At 35.2% G+C, this 21,911-nt stretch overlaps 1 protein-coding gene across 1 annotated transcript; it reads right to left on the minus strand.

Moving 5' to 3' along the window:
- Positions 1–2,751: 2,751 nt before the first annotated feature.
- Positions 2,752–20,462, minus strand: FMR1 (fragile X mental retardation 1). Its single transcript, XM_009695586.1, has 9 exons — positions 20,424–20,462; positions 20,042–20,212; positions 19,842–19,920; positions 16,824–16,933; positions 13,312–13,398; positions 10,212–10,407; positions 8,728–8,907; positions 7,292–7,374; positions 2,752–5,446 (listed from the first exon to the last, which is right to left on the minus strand). The coding sequence occupies exons 1-9, from the start codon at positions 20,460–20,462 to the stop codon at positions 5,336–5,338; spliced, it is 1,056 nt and encodes a 351-aa protein (XP_009693888.1). The 3' UTR covers positions 2,752–5,335.
- Between the last annotated feature and the right edge of the window lie 1,449 nt (positions 20,463–21,911).

Raw genomic sequence — 21,911 nt, forward strand, 5'->3', positions numbered from 1 at the left:
GCTTCCCAATGATGCATTATGTGTGAATTAACTGGGTAACAGGATCATCCCATAGGTTCTACAAATATCTGCACACAAGAAGCAAAAGCACAGTATGATACAAATCTTTCTTAGATGTTTCCATTCCTTTTATTAAGGAAAGTTTCTTTGAATAGACTAGGAACAGTGTTCTAAAAAATACAGAAGCTTAAAGTAAATGCAGATGCCCCCAAATCAGCAGTTATCCAAACAGCTGAGTTGCCTAAAGCAGTTTGTTATCTTTTAGAAAAAAATATCTGCTACAACAGCCATCTGAACAGATGAGCAATCTTGAAAAAACTTACGAATTCACATGCAAATGTTGTGGATTTTTTTTCATCTGAGTAATGAGTTTAAAGTGTGACTCCTAATTATGTGAAACCTAATTCGTATGCAGCATTAGCTTGCTAATATAAGCAACAATATACAGTATTCTCAATTTCATTGTTTCATTCTATACACAGACTAGACAAAGCCACTCTCAATAGAACCAATGAGGAGATACTTAGAAATGTCTAATACAGAACAAACATTCTTCATTTTCTGAACCACATGATTTCACATGCAATTAAGATTTTCCAAGTTAATTTCTCTCATGGAACACTGCATATAGTGTGATGCATTTCTGATACAAACATGGAACTTCCCAGACTGTTAGGAATCTGAGAAAATCTCCTGCACATTTTGTTTACCATTTAATTGATTTTCATTACATTTAGGACTGTTGACTCTCCTTGTTATATCTGTAGTCTGTACCTAAGGCTCAACCGGTGTCCATTAGCCAAAAAAGCACATCTGATACCCCACACCACCCCATGCAATTCTTTGTTATACCATCTGCAACAGTTGAGTTCCTAGTCATTTACACAGACTATACCCATGGGAATTATTTTTTTGTTTGTTTTAAATCACTTTTATTGGAAATCAGTTTCTTATATTCAGTGCAAAAATGCAAGAAAAAGTCTTGTCCTATTGAACCCTCAGCAGAAACACAAAACAATCATCTACGATTGCTGCCCTTTTTATTACCCACTTCCTTGCAGCACTCCAAGCACACAAAAACTACCACTTTGAAATCTATTGTAAAGAATTTTTTTAACAATGTAAAAAAAGTAAGTGGCAACTAATTCATATCCATGGTTTAGTAGCAATTATTTATCTCCATCACCAATTGCTCAAGATGGATGACCTTCATAATCATGAAAGCAGGAGTGATGTGGAATACATCTAAAAAATTGTTAGAAGTAGAAAAAAAAATTTCATCCCCTGACGCAGGCAAAAGATCCACAGGCTGCTGTGAGACACTCATACTGCTGAAGAGTAATGAGCTGTTGTAGTAAACCTAACCCTTTCAATGGTGAAAACAGCATAAAAATGTGATGTTAAAACTACACTGCACTTAAGTCTAGTGAAACTCTGGCAAGAAGAACCTTGCAGATCAAACTGGAATCTATTCAGAACACTTAACTCAGAAGAACTAACATCACATTTCGTAACATATATAAAGATGTCTTACACTGTTAAGGTATTAAAAGTTCTCCTACTCACCCTGATTTTCATAGAATCATAGAACGCTTTGGGTTGGAAGGGACCTTTAAGGGTCATCTAGACCCACCCCCCTGCAATGAGCAGAGACATCTTCAACTCAATCTGGTTGCTCAGAGCCCCGTCCAACCTGACCTTGAATGTTTCCAGGGATGGGGCATCTACCACCTTTCTGGGCAACCTGTTCCAGTGTTTCATCACTCTCGTCGTGAAAAAATTTCTCTTATATCTAGTCTGAATCTACCTTCCTTTAGTTTAAAATCATTACCCCTTGCCCTGTTGTAACAGGCCTTGCTAAAAAGGGTGTCTCCATCTTTCTTATAAGCCCCCTTTAGGTATTGGAAGGCTGCTATAAGGTCTCCCCAGAGCCTTCTCTTCTCCAGGCTGAAGAACCCCAACTGAGCCTGTCTTCATAGGAGAGGCGGACCAGCCCTCGGATCATCTTCGATGCGAATACAGCTGGAACACTCTTTGACTAGCACCTTTTAGGACAAAAACTTAAGTACTGTTAAAGTTCAAGTGGACAATGAACATGCTTATTACATAGTACTGCAGAAACTACATCAAGCTAAGCCTTGTTGGTTTTTAAAACATTCTTTAAAGTAGCCACCAGAACCAATATCAACATCTTCCCCCGCTCCTCAATACACGTAATTCCACTACAAGTCTTACTGTTTCTGGAAATAGACAAAATCATTAATATACAGGACCAAAACAAAGCAAGACTCACCTTCCTTCTTGCAGATTAATACAGAATGCCACTTACCAGAACAATACAGCAGGGTTCCTGAAGTGACTGAGGAATACTCACTGGAAGCAAATTAATCTATTCCCTTTTAATATTCAATATTGCAGTGTTTTGCAGAGAAACATACTGCAGTTCAGGAAAATAAGTTATCTTTCACAGTAAGTGCTCCTATGAAGAATGCAGTCTACACTCAGTATCATACTTGTGGTACTTAATTTCATTTCTGGATTGTTGAAAGAAAGAATGGTACACAACATTTGATATTAGAGAGACAAAGGGTTGAAAAAGCTCATCTATAACCAAGTAATTTAAATAATTTCTGTATTCAAGAAACTAAGCTTATTCAAGAAACTAAACCTATTTGCTTCTTGAATTCATGAATGCTCATAAAGAGAGATTTTTATCTATGTTTCAAAAAAGCTGTACAAAAAGATTTTTTTCTTTATAAGGTTTTATACCAACTCTGAAAATCTTAACTTCCCACCATCATCAACAAAAATGCATTTAGTAAAGAAAGGAAACTCAAACTTTCTATTTTCATAAGCATTTGTTAATTCATAGGCTTTGAGCTTTACCCTATTAATTTAGACTTTGGCATCATTCACAAATACCTCTCACTCTTCTTTAAAGAACTTTATTTTAAAAATAATTTTAATTCATTAGACCATACTTCATAAGTTACCAATAGGACAGACCTGATCTCAACCATCAGACATTTGTTGCACTTTCAAGTTTTGTAACAACACGACTTTTCAAAATAAAATTGTACATTTAGATTCACAGTTTAATTTGTTGAAATTTAATAACATTTAAAAACACTGGAATTTGAATTTAAAGGGATACATGTTAAGCACACAAATACTGAAAAAGGTCATAACCCCAAAATGCACTTGAAAATGGAATGCAGCTAATTAGACTGTAGTTTAGTAGTTTCACATTTAACCTAGTTAGCACCTTAGTGAACTCAACCACTGAATGCAAGAAATATAGTGCATGTAGTGTGACAAGTCAACAGGTACTATACCATTTCATAATGACACTGTGTTTTCTCGAGCATTATGTGCCATATTTTTGAAAACTGGTAATATTTTAGAAGTCTTCTAAAACGTGTAAATAAACAATGGCTACAGTTAAAGTCTAAACAAAGAAATACTTTCTCCCTACTTTTTCTAAGTTGAGATTTTTAAAAGCAATCATTTATAAGGATTGCATCAACATCAGTTAGCAGAGGAAGATCAAACTTTATTGAAACTGCTTGCATACAAAATATATTGCACTATAACCAAACAAATGTCAACATAAAATCCAATCTGTTGTAGCTAATATGTACAGAGAATATTGCCCAAGAGCATGTTACATTACAAGGTCAGTCTACCTTGGTTAATTATCTACAGTATTTTAAACCAAACAGCTTACAGATGATGTGTGCAAGGTACCAATTTCTGTTTTCAAATACTATACATTCCCAAAATAAATAACTAGAAATCAACATTAATGTTTGGCAATACTTTTTAAGACATTTTTATATTTGTTAAATCATGTGCAGTTCGTTGCCATTTTTAGTATGCTCACCTGTATGCAAGGAAAAAAAAAGAATGAAAAAAGCAAAGAAACAAAACTCACAAAATACATCAGAGGCAAGGTCAAGTTTGTACAATTCTGTACATAAACAGTGGCTCTCCTTCTGGAGTAATCTGAATAAAAATGGATTAAAATGAAGGTCCTTATACAGTTTTACCAGTAAGTTTAATGTGTGATCAGAAATAAAAGAAAGCACAGCTCCTCAGACCACTTCCCACTCTTCCCTGGTGTACAACTGCAGTTTGGATCAAATTCTGTGACACCTTCAAATTGGCTGGTAATTCAGACCTTGTACCCCAAAATACGACAAATTTTTGTTCTACCTCCAATATCTCTGACTACTATATCTGTACTTTCCAGGGCATTACACATGGTGATTTTCTTCCTACCCCTCCTGAGATAGCCCCCAAATTAAAATAAGCAATTCAAGAAATTTTGGGAGGATGAAAACATCAGCGCTTTAAACTGGTCATCTGGCCAAATAGCAGGCACACATTACTAGCTTGTGAACACGTTACACTTGTTCCCTCAGTAACAATGAGTTTTTTAGTTTTCCACAATGGAAATGTTTTTTTCTTTTTTTAATTATTTTTTTTAAAAAAAAGCTTTTGTACTGCCTACAAAGAAAAAAATTACACCCCTTTCTCAATAACACTATTTGCCAAATCTTCAGTGCAAAATAAATTTCCTATTCTTATAACTGCCTAACTCAATGTTTATGTAAGGAAAAAATTATGGAAAGCATGCACTTTTCTATAAAGTACTAACGTCTGACAAGGATTGCTACATATATTTTACATTTAGTGTTACCAACTCATCTTCCCTGATTTCTGCATCCAAATATAATATTCCTACCTGCCAAGATATAAAAAAGGCACAGATCATACAACTTTTTTGCTAATGAAAATGACAATTGTTACATCACACATATTTCAGGGTCCACTAAAATATTGAAAAAGGTGGACCAGAATGTGAACTGACACAGGACATAAAACGACATAGCATTTCATGAAGAACTTGTAAGTTCAATTGAAAACAGAAGCCAATTTGATTACTGCAAACACTATTTATTCTGAAAATTGAAATTGAGCAGTGAATTTGACCCGATGTGTTAAAATGGTACAACTGAACAGAAAGTTTACCAATGCACAGCTCAGTATTTTTAAAACAAACAAAAAAGAATCTTTCCTTGTTTGAACTGCAATATGTACTTGAAAGCGATTTTCAGAAATTCAGATATTTTTATGCAAATATTTGAATAACTTCTTATTCTGAAAACAACTGCATACTGTTGATGTTAAAAAAGGCTAACAGAGAACATATGTTCATTTCATGCCCTGCGCCATCTTGCCTACTATTTGTCTTTGGCCTAACAAGTTTCTCTAACATGGAATAGGAATTACTGAAACAGTATAGGAAATAATGACTTTAGAATTATGCAGTTTAGGGTACTCCATTCACCAGTGGCTGTTGACCATCTGCGCTGTCCGTTTTCTCTTTCTTCTGATTACGTTCTTTACCCGTGCGCAGCCGACTACCTTCATTGGAGGTATTCTGTAATGTTTTAGTGTGGACACTCCTTTCATTATTGCAGTCAATTCTGATCTGGAACAAGTCAGAGTTATATAAAGCATTCTCTCTTCCTCACCCCTTATGCATTCGCTACCTTAGCAGCCTGGGAGGAGCACTACTTATTAAATAGTCAGAAGACACAAATAATACCACACCTTTATGGCTTTATGAAATGTATCCAGCTGAAGTAGAGAGCATGAAAATTCTTTTCTGTTCAAAAAAGCCACATACTTGTGACCTAAAAAAATCCAAAACACACACATCTACCTAGCCTTGGAGGTTAAAAACATTTTTTCCCCGTGTGTTTGTGCAAGAGAAAGTTGAAGAAATAATAGCAGATAGAACTCTGAAACATCATTCAACTTTCTACTTGTTGTATACAAACTTTTTTTTTGGAAAAAAAAACCACATAGAAAAGTTGCCACGAAATGATACCAACACTCGAAAAAAAAATAATAAATCTACTCAGCCACCTTTCGACTCTGGAAAAAAGTTTTGTTTAATCCACCAAAAAGACTTTTGCAGCCTTTTTAAGTGGTTATAAAAAATTTCAAAAAAGCATTTTGAAAGCAAAATTTTTAATGCTCATAAAGGGGGTAAGCCCTTATTCCTTGAAATACTACAAAATTTTTACAACTTGATCAGTCAGGTTTCAACAATATGTAAGTACTTATTTTCAAATAGAATATAATTTCATCCAGATCTCAGAGTAACAGAAAAAGAAGTCCTGACTTGTTGATAAGTGCCTTAGTTTCTTTTTCAGCACCACGAGCCTCCACTGTCTACTTCGAAGTTTGTAAGTTAAATACTGATTAACTATAGAAGTTGTGTGGCCAGAAAAAAATTTTTTGGCATGTTAATTGTTTGCATTTCAGATGTGTACTCAGGTACCACACCTTCAAGTTCAGCACTCCCACTTGGAAAACTACGCATTTGGTCACTTGTTCCACTTTCCCCCCCCTCCTTTCTTAAACAGGCTTTCTAAAACCAAGCTAAGAGTCATCTCAATCTCTCATTGGAACCATGACTCCTGGTAACACCACACAGAAGGCAGCAGCTTGCAGCTACTCATTATTTCTTCCTCCCAAGATAACTCATCCTATACAGTAAGAGACGGTAGAAGGTTTGCATGTTATCATTTGAAGGAAGAACAGTTTCCACGTGGGGAAACTTAACATATATATACACATAAAATATCAGCCTAAATAACTTTATGCAACAAAACACATTTGAAAAAATTGTAGAAATATCTTTACAAAAGGCTATGAAATATTTAAGGTTATAAAATATTCCAATATATGATTTGAACAGTTTCTTGATGTACATTTTTAACTTACTTTCTAGATTGCATAGCCTTCAATTGCAAGTGTTTCATTTAGTAGTCAAGGTAGTTTCTGAAGTTTAATCTTTCTTACTCTGAAGATTCTGGCTACCATACACTCTCTCTTTGTATAAAGCGTTAAGGATTCTCCTCTCTCAGGTATATAGGCGAGAGACAATAATAGACAACGCAGCAAGAAAGAAAAGCTAAAAACAAAAAGCTAGTAAGAACAAAGACTGAAATCAAGCTGGTTAGTAAATCCTTGGGACTCATGATCAGAGTTGTAACCAAACAAAGAGCTAAGCCAACATTATGAAGTTGCGTATATTGACATTTCTGTGTATATGTTACAAAATGACACAGAACTCTTATAGACCTGACTAGGGAATTAGGGAATAAGGAACCACAAAGCTACTGTGTTGCTTGTGGCTTTGAAGGCTCTAACGTCAGTATATGACACTTCTGCAATTTTAAACATTGCCGATTTCCAATAAGAGAAAAATTACCTCAAGAGATCCATCTGCTGTTCTCCCTTTTGCATCTCTTGAGTTACGCTGACGGTTATCTGTTCGTGACTGTTCGTCATTTCCTGTAAGAAGAATTGATCAACTAAGTTGTTCAACAAGGACATATGATCTTCTTTTACTTAAAATTATGCAAGCATAATAAGGAATTACTTCAAAATTTTCATGCTAAAGAATATTAAACAAATATTCTTAATAACATAACAACAGTTCTTAAACCATGGGTCAAGAATCACTCAAGAAAATTCTCAGGTGTTAATCAAAGTAGACAAAACCAGAGTGTTTAAAACCACTACAGTTTAAGAGACTGTCTACTTACTGAAGAAAAAACACCTCTCACAATTATTAACCATAGGAGAGAAGTACACAGTCAACTTTAGTAAGGTTTTTTATAATAGCTTATGAGCTTTTTAAATTCTGCATTAACTTTTTAAAAAAATCTTATTAAGTACCACCCTTATTTTGAAAAAAAAATCTTCAAGAAATAAGCAGTTGTAGACAAAAATATATTAAAAAGTAATTATAATGAAATATCACGTTACAAAATATATGTATTTAACTTATTTAAGTTCTCTCATTTTACTTTTGCCTGATCCTTTCCATTGAACACAAATTACAACTTTATATAATCCTGTTGCATGAAAATCAAATACAACAAGAGTACGAATATGGACACTTGAATAACTTAGGAGATAATAGAAGATTTTTCTATATCCATCAACAAACTAGAACCTGATTCCTTGACCTCCATGTGTGATGGCACAGCCCACAAACTTGAGTCAAGATGCATATTAGGAAAGCAAATGATTGAGAATGCTATCCCAATTTATTTAAATAAGAAAGAGAGGCTTTATAGAATGTATGAAGAGACAGTGGGATGGAACATCTCCTCAGCAATTTTGCAGATGATACTGAACTGCGGGCAGCGGTTTGATACACTGAAAGTCAGGGCTGCTAATCAAAGACCTCCACAAGCTGAAGGAATAGATTGACAGAAAACTCATTAGCCATAAAAGATGAATCCAGAGTCCCACAGCTTCAACAGGATAACCCCACACAATAGTACACGCTGTGGACTGACTGTGTAGGCAGCAGCTCCACACAAAAGGAGCTGTCCTGGTGGACAACTCGAGTAAGGCACAAGTGTGCTCCTGCAACAATGATGGCTGCCTAAATAATGGGTTGTGTTAGTAGGAGTGTGGTCAGCAGGTCAAAAGAAGGTATTGTTCCCCTCTGCTCAACATTCAACATATCTGAAACATAATAATTTAAGAGTGTGACAGTGGAGAGAATTCAGGAGAGGGCTACCAGGATGGCTAGGAGGCTGCAGCAGATGACACAAGAAGATGCTGACAAGATACGAGTTTGCTTAAGGATTCCAACACTGACCTTTTCTTCAAAATTAAGTCTACATTTACCTTTGAATCCTCCGCGACCCCTCCCTCCTTGCCCTCTTGCACCACCTCCACGTCTTCGCCCGTCTCCTCTACGAAGGTAGTTGTCTCGTTCCTCTTCTGCTGGGGCTGCTGACCAATCGCTAAGCTCATCTCTGTGATCAGATTCTGTTTCAGAAGCATTTGATGCTTCAGAATTAGTTCCTATCAAGAGGATAAAAAAAAAATCCAAACATGCCAGTGTAGCTTAGCATGAAATACTATAGTAGAATGAAAAAAAAAGTTTAAAAACTTCCTTTTTTTGTGTGTTAATAAACAGTTCTGGGATTTTCTGCCTCTCAACCTCTGTAACATACGTAATACAGAAACGTGTATAACATACATTACTACAAGAAGGACATAAATAAAAGTTAGAAGGGTATTTGAGGTTAAATAACTGTGCCACACATTTGTAGTTACTTGGAGTTATCAGCCTATCAATATATTATTGAATCCACTATGCAAATGTAGTAAGTCTAGTAAAATGTAAGAAGTCTGGTAGAGTAGGCTTACTTTCATATTTCTAAAACTGAAAGTTCTGAATATAACCTGTCCTGTCTACTGTTATCACCGCAATTCCTCTATGAAAAGAAAAAACTCCAACATGAAAGAGTCTGTGACACACTATAAAAGCAGAGAAGAAAGTTAGAATGCTAGAGATGTACCAAATCCAAAATAACTGGCCATTACAATTTTTCCAGTTAACAGATCACCTTCACTGATAAATGCTGGTTTTTTCCCCCAATTTTTTGCCCTATAACCCTGTTATTAGCCAGATGAGCTCATATCATCTAAAAAAAAAAAAAAAAAAAAAGAGCTTCACAAAAACATTGATTTTATATTATGTAGAACGTAAGCTAAGACTGTCTTGTCAAGCTCATACTACAGGCCTTTCAGTGAGGACAAACACCAGCTGATCTGTGTTATGGACAATGAAGTAACAGCCTGCTCTGAAGAAGCACAATCCTGAAAACTATTCATTAATGAATTGTACAAGGTTTTAAGAACAACATTATTTTGGTGACTGGGCTCTTCTAGTAAAGAGTTCATAAAAGTTCAAGTTAATACGAGGAAAAGAGCTTTTCTGCAAATTGAGCTACACAGTAGTTTCACTTATAAATATTTATATTAAGATAGCTTCTTACAAACTCAAAGAAAACCGAGACTTTATTATTAAGAATAGTTCAAAATGTAGGTAAAATACCAATCCTTGCCCTGAAGAGTTCAATATGTAGAAGTCATAAGCACGCTGTAAGAGGCAGGAACTGCATGGAACTAAGTTTAGATTAAAAACAAGCACTACATTTTACTTCAGAATATTTTCTACAGCATAAAGCTCTATATGATCTTCAAATATTAATACTCAATATTAACTGAACTTCTGTGTTATTCCAAGTCCAGTCTTTTTCAAGAAATCAAAAGACAAATAGGACACTCTAAAAACTGCAAGTGTACTCCCGGTCACCTACCTGAAGCATAGCCTGGACCACGTCTGCTATGCCCTCTGTTTCTGTAAGGTCGACTACCACGTCCAAGTCCTGGACCATCATCAGTCATGTACCCTTTTTCCTTATCGGTACGATTTGGTGGTGGCCTAGAAGTAGCTCCAATCTGTCGAAGCTGCTCATCAATCTGCAATCTTTCCAAACGCAGCTGGTCCACTTCCTACACAAACACAAGTGTAGCAAGTCATAAGTAACCACTATTTAACTACCTGAATGTACAGACATGCAGTTCTCAAATAAAGAGCACTTAAGTATTGCCACTAATAATATATTTAATACTTAAATACTAACTCAGCTTTAAGAATAATTTGTTTACCAAAAAAATCCTTTCAAATGTTTAAATCTGTTACCAATACAATTCTCCCTGTGGCATAGTTGGCAACTTCAGGTTTGTTTAAAATAGATAGATCAAGAAAAAGCATTCAGATCAACTGTTTTCAGGAGATACAATTAACTATACTTCAGTATTGATGAGATCTTTACCCTTAAGGAAGTTAAATATTCTTCTAACAGAAATTAACATTCCTTTATTTTTGAACACAGTAATATCATTCATTTACAGCATTCCAACAATGGCATAATTTAAACTTTCTAGATTCCAACACAAGCTTCTTACACTGTTGCACGTAACAAATACCAAAGTTACTAAACAATTATAATGTAATAGTATTGTTTCATAAAAAGGGCTAGAAGTTATACTGCTGTTAAATTCTACTTAATTATTATGAGTAATACCAGGGATGTGAGGAAGGAGAAAAGCATAGAGAGCAAAGCATTGTAACTCAGGCATAGAAAGCCAGCCAGCACACAGAATTCTTATCACGTAACTACTAGAAGAGATAAACACAAACAGTAATTACCTACAGCAACACATATTCAGAAAGTACTTTTGTCAGTTTGAGATGTTGTCTAGCTAACATCAAAAAGTGGCAACCACTTTTTTTTTTTTTGAGTCAGGGAGTAAGCTATTTATGGAATTTTTGGTGTGCTATTGCAAGGGACCTCTGGAGGTCACCTAGTCCAGCTAGGACTTTGACAAGATTCCTCAGCACTCAGGGATGCATACCATCCCGCTGACTTGTGTATATCCCTTTTTTTTTACCCCCTGAGATGTTCCCTAACTCAATCTTCCTTTAGGAAGGCTATGTCTTCATTGCTCCAGACTCTTCCATTGGTTTCAGGGGCCTGGTATTCCTTAGGGCAAATCTTGTCAAGAAAAAAACAAAGTGAGGATGACATTCAGTACCTCATCTTTTTTCCTTTGTGACCACATTCCCTACTCCATTCAGCAGCAGGCTTGTGTTTTCTCTAGTATTCCATTTGCTGCCAATATACCTGTAGAAGCCTTTCTCATTGCCCTCCACACCCCTTGTCATATTCAACTCTATACGGACTTTGGCTTTCCCAAACTTATCCCTGCACGCTCAGACTGTGTCTTTATATTCCTACTGAGTCACCCATCCTTACTTCCACTCCTTTTATGCTTCCTTTTTATATTTGAATTTTGCCAGAAGCTCCTTGTTCATCCATGCAGGCCTCCCGTTACTTTTGCATGACTGCCTACATATCAAGATGGACTACTCCTGAGCTTGGGGAAGGCGATTCTTTAAATATCAGCCAGCTCTCCTGGATCCGTTTTCTTTCCAGTAATGCAACCCATGGGATTCTTCCAGGCAGATCCCTGAACAGGCCAAACTCCACTCTCCTGAAGCCTGAGGTTGCGATCCTGGCATTAGTCTTTCTCGTTCCTCTCAGGATCCTGAAATTTCACTACATAACTGTCACTCCAGCCAAGTCTGCTGTCTTCTTTTATAGAGAAATTCACTACTTTGAGTTGATACAGTACTTTTGATGTTGATGCCCTACCGTGTATCTTTTACAAAAAGTTTCCTTTAATAAACTTTGCTTGGAGGCACAGAAACACAGAAAATCTTAAAGGAACAGGTGAGTTCCACTTCTTGTCAGCGAACTGGAGGACATTATTCTGAAACTGAACCATAAGGCAACAGGCCACTAAGATGATAATGTTTTGCACGTATGCATATGTTAAATGGGATGATAAAGCCAAGATCAAAACCTTCAAGATAAGAATCTATCCTCTAGTTGTTATACATACTGATGGAACAGTCTTGTATGTGCCTGGTTACTAAGAAAAAGTGACCCTAATTGACAATGGCCTGAAGAATCCAAAAAAATTGCTGGGCTGTTAAGCACTTTCCATTCCTATATCAATACCCATTTAAGTACTGACTCACATGCAAGCACCCATTTAAGGCATCCAAAGAAGTTAAACCAGAAATATCTTCTGAAGTGAGCATGCAAGAAAGGAGTTTGATTTTTAGTACTAGTTTTCACGTGGCCCTTCTCTGCCTCTACTACCCAATAGTTGCAGAGCTGCTGTATCTCTGCTCCAAAACACTGACAAATCCAATTGCTCCATAAGCAGGATTAAAAGGAGCTTTCAAAAGAGAAGCAAGAATGTATTTAATTAAATGGATTCAAAGCAGTCACTACTGTTAGCATCTTGTCCTGCCATCGAAGATTGACCACCTGGCCATAAACCATAAGCAAAAGTATCTATAAGTAATAACATGAGATATTTTTTGCTCCCTACACAAGACAAGCAGCACTGCAGACTACTGGAGAAGTTATGGAGCCAAGAGGCAAACACAACATATAAAGTTGAACTGCCTACAAAACATCCTCAAGTATGAAATGTCAATTACCTATAGAGAAAGAAGTTTAGGGTTTTAGAATAAAATGCCCATTGTATACAAGATCTCTGCATAGAATGCTGCTTGCTTTGCAGCTGCATGAGGGACTGACTATTATTCCTCTGTACTTTGCATTCTGAAAAAAACCCTGTTTTTCACCCCATCCTTCAGATAAACAATTCTTTTAATAAAACATGGCTTTTATAAGAAGCCTTTTTAGACTGAAAACCTGCTATAACACCAATTTTTCAACAGCCTTTGGAGCTCGAACAGATTTTGATCATGATCTTGTTACCATCTTAAGTATTGACAGAAAAATTTCAGTGGTAAAGCAGCATCATTTTCCTCACCTTTAAATAATTAAGATGATAATCCAGAAGAACAGTTGCATTAGTGATGCTATCCTTGGTTCCCACAAATACAAATGGTACCATTCCCTGAAACACAACAGTAGTCCTAGGGTTACTGATTAGGCATCAAATACTGAAGAGAACCAAACATATTACTGTAAAACTTGAAAACAATTTTCACAATGTGTATAAGCATAAATTAAAAGTGAGACAATAGTATATTTAAATTTTGATGTTGACTAGATCACATAGACTAATTCCCTTTATGCAAACAGCTTCTTTTAAATAAGATAATTTAGATAGTGTGCGTCACAAAACCAACGTGTTTTTTTTTTGAACAAGTAAAAAAAAGTCTACTCAAAACTTCAGGTTTCCTCCCTTCAAAATTAATACCACCTTTGCTAATCACATCTACTTTCCCACACCAGGTTCTTTTAGGCTACATATTAGTAAAGAAACCTTTGATCTTTTAAAATTAACACCGTGTCATAAACCAAAACTTAATCCTTCTTGAGGATCTCTCAATTTGTAAAAGGCAAACAAAAAATATTCAAGACATAAAGTTAGTACTTCAGGTAACGATTGCTAACTTATATTTCTTTTACTTTTCAAGCATTTTGTTTAAGTGGTTCAACAAATACCCGAAAAATGTAAAGTTGGAAACACTAATGCCTGAAATTATGACACTTGGAGATAAAATACCTAAAGACTAACTTGAGCAGCCAAAGCAGGCTAAGAAATCTACCTAGAAGAGCCCCCCCGAGTGCTGAAAACCACTCAGCTTTAGCAGATACAAGGATAATTTCCACAGACACTAAAATAGGTCTATGCAGTATTTCAGGTGTGATTGCAGCCCACACAGACCCAATGGGCTAGCTTTAAACCACGTGACTCTTGTACCAGCTGCAGCCTCACCATGGCAGTATAAGCTTCACTGTGGACTGCAGAAGTCAACCTGAAAGTCTTGTAAACTCTGAGCTGCTGAAAGCTATGCCATTGCTTGGCAGAGCTTACCTACACCTACTAAATGAATTTAAATTTTGTTTCATTATCATCATGATCTCTAAAGACATCTTTAATTTTTACTGTACGCATACCCTTTACAGGACTGCATTCCAAAGGAGGGCTTTTTTTGCAAAAGTGAAGTGACTTGAGACACAAATGTCTTAAAAAAATAATACACACACCATATGCTGAGGTCCCCTAAGAGTGGCAAGTCTGTAATTTGTCTCTGCTTGTTGCATTTGTTTTTCCAGTTCCCCCCCACACCTTTTACATACAAACAACTTTTGTTAGTTCTTACATATTTGCATTAAATAACAAGGAAGAAAAAGTTACACAATCCCCTAATCCTAAGAAATTTCAACACTAACTTTCATAGAAATCCTTTAGCCACAGGCATCATTGACTGAAATGTTTTATTATCTGGGGTATTTTAAGTTTCATAAATATTTAATACAACCTGATAAAGAGCAATGAAATTTCTACTAAACTGGCATTAACTAGCATATAGTATCAATTATTAAAAGATCACAAGACAATTGGCTTAAAAAGGCATTTAAGGAAATGGCTTGTTGTTGCTTTTAGCAGTGGATTCTAGGTACAGCAATGCCAACTATTAAGAATATAAGCTGGTAACAATGTCAAGCAATTTCAGCCATACAAAAGCATTGAAGTGCTTATTTATTGAACCTTATTTCTGTTTTTAAAGCAAAAGTACCAATCTTCAACTTAGTTTCAGTAGTGAATACCGAGCAGACCTTAGGTGCATAAGAAATTTAGAGTTAAAAATAACACATACTACTATAACAAATAGTACTTTATCTCATTCTAAAGACGAACAGCCTAAAGATCCTGTTTTAAAATTGCAGGAGTTACGAAATTGCACTTGAAATTCATGGGCAGTATTCTAACATCTCAGTCGTAAGAAAAAAGGACCCAATGCTGTATTGAAATTTAAAACTGAACTACTGTTCTTTACAAAAAGGGCTGTAATAGCCAAGTTCACAAACGGTAAGATTAATGCACATTTATTTCAAATATGAAATACAAATAAACTTACAGGAACCAATTCTTACCTGCCAAGATTTGATCTCAGGTTTATGTGTTGCTCCTGGTATGACAACTAACACGTGAAGCAGTGTAAGCAATGCCAGTGTTAGTAATGTCATTAACAGGCAAAACAGAGAAGTATGAATGCAAAGCTTGGCAGGTAAAAAAAAGCTTTCAAGTTAACCTTCAAAAGCTGCATTTTGGACTGAAGAACTTCAACAAATAAGCTTTTTCAAGCCAGAAGTAAAAAAGAAAACCTGACATACTAATTGCAGCCATGACTACTTGCTCTTTTATCCTTCTATTATTCTGCAGGCTGACACATGAAAAATGCTGAAAGTTTTAGCCTGCAGCAACAATAGCACCCTCTTGCTTATTAAGCTAGTTTAAGAATTTTATGCTGCAAGAATTTATCATCAGAAATGAAATATGACATAGCAGTGAATCCTTTAAATCGAAACATTGACTATTTTACCTTTTCAGATAGATGTAAAATAAAGTAGTACTACTAATAAAGTAGGAAAAAAAAATTACTTAATTGCTTACCCACCATTTACAGAGAGATATAAATTGGACTGTAGGCCTTCATTAATAGTTTTACAGTATTAATACAAAACATAAAATAACTACGCAAGCAAAACCATAACGGTTCCAGAAATGTACTTCATATCTTATTCAAAGTAGCAAAGGTTCCTTACCTGGTACATATTTAGACTTCCAGGCAAATTAAAGACAGTTCAGTTTTCTTTAAGCACATCTCACATTTGAAATTGCAGGGAATCTTTTTGCACTGAGATGTTGAAAGCTTCGTGCCTGAAGCTTTTCTTGCAAACCTGCAACCTTTCCCCTCAACACAGCCCCACTTAAAAGCACCTCAAATTACAAAGTTCAAGTCTTCACTGAGGTTCTTTATAAAGCTGATCACCTTCCTGCACAAACCTGGAGTTTCCCATTGTTCATGCTTGTTTTTTCTTCAGGCTACAATTTACAGGCTACTGTGACTTTAGGTAATATTTAAAAAAAGAGAGGTTATACATAAAGCACAAGCTTTTCATTACAACATAAGAAATTACTAATAAAAATTTAAACCAGGTAAAACCCTAAGAGATTAAACTCAAAGCAAATTAATGAATGGAAACAGGAAGTTTCACATTACTGACTTACAGCTTAGCAAGTGCTGGAAAACAGTGTCCCTGCTTCTAACAGGAATAAAACGCAATCTAACAATGTGCATCACCAAAAAATTTCACAAAAAGCGTTTTTCAAACAAAGATAACAAGCCAAATCTACTTAAAAATGCCCCTCAGCATTAACAGGGAAGTATAGATTCCATTAGAAAAATACACATTAATCAAAAACTTTGTAGTAGTAAGATAAAGATACAAAGAATTTATTTTATCACTGTGTAGAATATAACCACCAATTAACTCATACAGAAATCACATTAACTGAAAACATACCTCCTCTTGTGGAATATTTTTATCATTTTCAGCCTCAATTCTCACTCTTACAACACCAGATTTGTCCACTATCTCCTGAATCAGTTTTCCATTTTTTCCTATTACTTTTCCTACAGAAAGAACATACAGAACATTCCACTTTTAGGGTTTTCCCCAAAACCTGAGTGTATTACTATCCTCTAAACAAGAGTATTTAGTATCATGCAAGAACTTGTCAAAAATTATTTAATACTCCACAACAAAGATTTAGGTAACAAGCCATGAACTAAAATGTCTAAGTAAGCTTGGGGTGTTCATTTTGGTAAAATTCCAAAGCAACCACTTCCACATGCAGGAAGAGAGGTACTTTATTACAGTTTGTTACTGAGTATAGTTTCCCCCTTTTTCAAAGCTCCTATAAGAGAACAAAGGAAATTCAATCACAAATGTCTTACCTTTGTATAAAGGTATTTGAAGTTACACATCTCTATTACAGAAACATTCAGTATCTTACATGTTTATTTGGCTTTGCTTTGGTAGGTTTAAATAACTTCAGTGACTTACAAATAAACATTGCTAGTAGCATTTAAAACAAAAAACAAAAACCCTTTTCACAATGCCCTAGCATTTGCTGTAACTACCTTTTGGTTAGAGAACAAAGTAAACTTAGTTGATGAAGTTTTCTGATACTACCGAAGATACCGTTTGAACCAGATGTAAAATTATCTTCTCTGAAACTGAGCTTTTTTAGAGATATTTGAAAACAATTTATAACTACTTAAAAGTCAATTTACCTTAGGAATGAGACATTCTAATTTGAGACAATGAAAATGAAAACTTTAGCTCTCTCCAGTAAAATAACTTGCTGTCTGAAAACTGACAGGAAAACTGAGCTGCTTGGGAGGTAATGATGAAAGGCCATATTCTTCAATCCTAGCATTAAAGAAAAGCTTAAAAGAGTGATATAAAAGACGTTTTTTGCATGTAACAGAAACAAAGTTTTTGTTAGTTTTGGAGTTGTTTTTTTTTAAAAAAAACAAACAAAATGGCTGGAAAACTTGCAACATTATCTTCTTCACAGGCATGTCACTGAAATAAAGGCAAAAAATACTGATGCATGACAGACATTGTTTTGCTGATACAATTAATCCATGAAGAGCAAATTAAACCCCACTTTTAATCACATGGGACATTGTTCCTATTGTTCAAAGCTAAATATTAATTTTTGTTTCAATTTTTCTACCATGAACTTCTAAATCCTACATATTTGTAGAAAACATGACAAAAGATGGCCAATAAGTTCTTCCTTCATGAGAAAGGCTACTCTGAGGGTCAAAAACTTCTTTCAAGTACTTTATTCCATTCCACATCACTGACAAATGTAACAGCAGTTTACTAGTAAATGTAAAAAAGTCTTGGTAGCGATTTTAAAAAGGAAAAAAAAAAAAAGGAGAAAAAAGGAAAGAAAGAACCTTACACTCCTTGTCCCAATGAAAGAAATACATCTTTTTAAATATGTGGTTTTAGTTAGAATTCAGCAACATACATAAAAATCTTTGAAAATAATTAAGGACTGTATGCATATATTTTTAGTCTATGTTTCAGGTTATAAATTTCCTTCTAGCCTTTAAAAAAGCAACATCTTGGGATTTTTTTTGGTTTTGTTTGGTTTGAAATTTTTTAAAGGATAATTAAGTAGAAAAAGCCAGATGCTTGCATTTTCTTTAGGTAAAAAAATTCAGAATATCAGAATATCAATAATGTAGTAAAAGGAAAAAAGCCTTCTGCCTTTTTAAAGCAAATTATTTAATTTTCTGGAAAATTATTAGAAATTTAAAGAGCAAATTAAGAAACACAGCTTATTTTGGATATAACATATGATTCAGCCAATTTTATATTCTAAAGGATCCAGGCCAAGAAGCAGAGTAGAAATGAAAAACTGTCAAAACAGAAATAATCACAAAGTTCTAAACAGAAAACAGAAATAAAGAAATTAAAACCGGAAGTTAAAATGATGGCAACTTATAATTTTTACTTATCACCAGTAGAATCGGTAGGGAGTTGGGAAGCAAAAACTACTGTTTTAAATCAATTCCAGAGTTCAGATGCCACATTTGTAAGTACTTGCCCCACTGCAGGATTTCACACTGCTTCAACACCAGCTTTCATACACTGCTTGACAACCTATTAAAGCATTTGCTTTTAGATGTATGTTACACCATATAGTATTTTCTCTGTTCTTTTCTTATCTACTGAATATAGACATGTATTTTTATGTTGCTTTGCAGCATCAAAAGATCATTAAAACATTTCCCCACACACATAGGGGCTGCATGCATTCTTGAGGACTTTTTTTAGGGTGTTTGATAACGGAAATCTATTAGATTGTCTTTGGAGTATTTTCTTGATCACAGGGTACCTTAACTAAGTATTCAGTTCATCCCACAGTGCTGTTTTTAAACAAACTTTATTTCAGATGTAAAAGGACAGGAAAAAAGATAAGTACAAGTCAAAGAAATTATTCAGAATATACTAGGAAAATACGAGCCTGCAGATTCATCTGTTGCATAGCTGAACTAATCTCTGGACACAGAATCATCATCAAATCATAGAACGGTTTGAGTTGGAAGGGACCTTAAAGATTATCTGGTTCCAGCCCCCCTGCCATGGGCAGGGATACCTTCTATTAGACCAGATTGCTCAAAGTCCCATCCAACCTGGCCTTGAACTCTTCCAGGGAGGGGGCATCCACTACTTCTCTGGGCAATGACATATTTGGAGGAAGTCATTTAATTCTACTTCATATTCAAACATCAGCACATTCCCTCTAGTTTAAAATATGCCTGAACCAGAAGGTAATTTCTTAAAATGTACTGAAGGCAAATGTGTCCACAAAAATTCTGCATGGAGCTGGAAAACAAAAACGCCCCAAAACCCAAAACTTTGTGAAAGGGTTCTAGGTGGTACAAACAGAACTTCTTTAAACTTTTACCCTGTCACTATTTTAAAAGTAAAAAAAATTCCCCAGAATTGACATACCTACTAAATTTCTTGGAACTTGTATGACATCTTCAGCAAATTCAAGGTAACTTCTTGCCTTTTTCACTGCATCTTGATCCTAAAATAGAGATATGTATGATAGAAATGAGACTTGTTTCCCCAAGTCGTTAGTTTTTTTGTTGTTTGGGTTTTCTGCTTGTTTTTTGTTTGCTTTTTTAAGGCTAAAGAATGGAACTTACCTCGCCATAAATATGGAATGTGCAAGTATCTTCATCAAGATCAATAGCAGTCACTCCAGGGACTTTCCTGGCTTGCTGAATATTAGCACCATGAGTGCCAATGGCCAAACCCATTAGGTCTTCACGTACAACAAACTGTTCATGAAATCGTGATGCAAGTTGTCTAGAACTCTGAAGAAAAATATAATGTTAGTTTACTTTGATTTTTAGTACACAAGAGAGAAAAGTCAACATAAATTCAGAGTCAATTCTTTAGTCACGTACTTAGCCTATTTTTTATTTTAATCAATCCTTTTAATGCACTTACTTTCACTTCAAAAACACTGAAGAGTCTTCTTCAGAAGTCGTAATATCATCTTTTAAATATTAACATAGAACTAGCCTCTAGCTGTGCTGACATCCCTATATTTTGAATTACCATAGAATATCTATAGCTATCAAGTGTTACTAGATAAGACAGCATTTGTGTAAGTTAGTACAATAGGAGCTGTGTTGATTATTAAAGAAAACCCTATGATCTCCAAGAAAAAAAACCGCACCCATTTCAACAGGTAGGGGGAAACAGCAATAACTCAATCACTGGACACAAAAATTACACAGAAAACAGAGTAACTATGGAGCAGTATTATAGAGAGTAACAGCACTTAAAAAAAAGAATCCATGCCTATGCAAGACAACACAAGATTAAGGTATAACTGCAATACATTGCTTGAATTCAGAGAACAAGTATGTTAAGAATTTCATCCAGGAATCATATTTCTACCAAGACAGAAGGGTCAATCTGAGAACTTGAGACTGTCACATGCTATCAAGACAAAATTTCTTGCTTCAGCAGGGCAATAGCAATGACTAAAAAGACCATACTATTAAAACGACTTTCCATCATATGTTTTGAGGCTCAGTTACTCCTGAATTAAACACCTGGTTACTGTTTTGCAATCGCCTTTACATGCAACTGCTATGGTGTAACCAAACAATACAAAATGGCTTATGGAATCTTAATGAGGATCTCCTACATGAAATAAGATACCAAGAAAGAAAAAGAAAAACCAACAAAAAAATCTGGAAGAGGATTTTCAAAACAACTGAAAAGGTAACCCTAGGAACCTGGATAAAACTTGCAAAACACATATAAAACGGGGAAAAAAACAAAAAACACAAAACAACAAATAAACTATAACTCCAATGACCTTTGCAAACCATTTCCTAAAGCAGTCCTGAGCTTCCAAGAGAACTACGTTAGTGAGCTCTGACTTGACACACAAGTATGCATACATATGCCCACATGTAAAATAGAGTTTTGGTATTTTCTTCACTGTATAAGGCTTCCACCACACAGCAAGCATGCAGAAGAGAGCTGGGAACAGAGGGAAGCTTTTGAGAAGCATCTTGTAACATACTGTGGAGTTGGATGGTGCTGAAAATACTCAAACATGCAGGAAGTCTAGATTTTGTCAACACCCATACAATTCTGCATCCATATGAACAGCCTCTGTCAATCCCAAATGGTTCAGATTATTAGCATGAACAGACCTCATGAGTGCAAGGAAAAACACTTGGGAAATGCTGAACTGCATGCAAGTGGGGAAAACTGTTAAAGATAAGTAGACCACTTGTTTTTCAAAAACAGAACCACGTGTTTAAAAAGACTAAAACAATGATAAGTTTTTCCTACATAGCCTCTTCATACTTTCAAAAAACCCAGTAATTTTCTTATAGGATGCTTGTGCTATGTATATGAAGGAGGAAGATCACTAAGTTTAGTCACCCTAAGAACTAAAAGAAACATATGGAGAGAAATCAGTAAGATATAAACATCTAGAACAAAATATGTTGTTTATGATAATGAAGTTGTCATACATTTAGAGGA

This window comes from Cariama cristata, unplaced genomic scaffold (assembly GCF_000690535.1).
Source record: "Cariama cristata isolate BGI_N322 unplaced genomic scaffold, ASM69053v1 scaffold9532, whole genome shotgun sequence".
Lineage (NCBI taxonomy): Eukaryota > Metazoa > Chordata > Aves > Cariamiformes > Cariamidae > Cariama > Cariama cristata.

What these genes read in the sequence shown, in the direction of transcription:
- FMR1 (XM_009695586.1), bottom strand. Translation starts at nt 20,462, where the DNA reads ATGGTAATTCAAAATATAGGGATGTCAGCACAGCTAGAG. An exon ending in CATTCCATATTTATGGCGAG is followed by an intron (nt 19,921 to 20,041) that starts GTAAGTTCCATT and finishes TCTCTATTTTAG; the next exon opens with GATCAAGATGCAGTGAAAAA. An exon ending in CAGCAGATGGATCTCTTGAG is followed by an intron (nt 5,447 to 7,291) that starts GTAATTTTTCTC and finishes AAAACATTACAG; the next exon opens with AATACCTCCAATGAAGGTAG.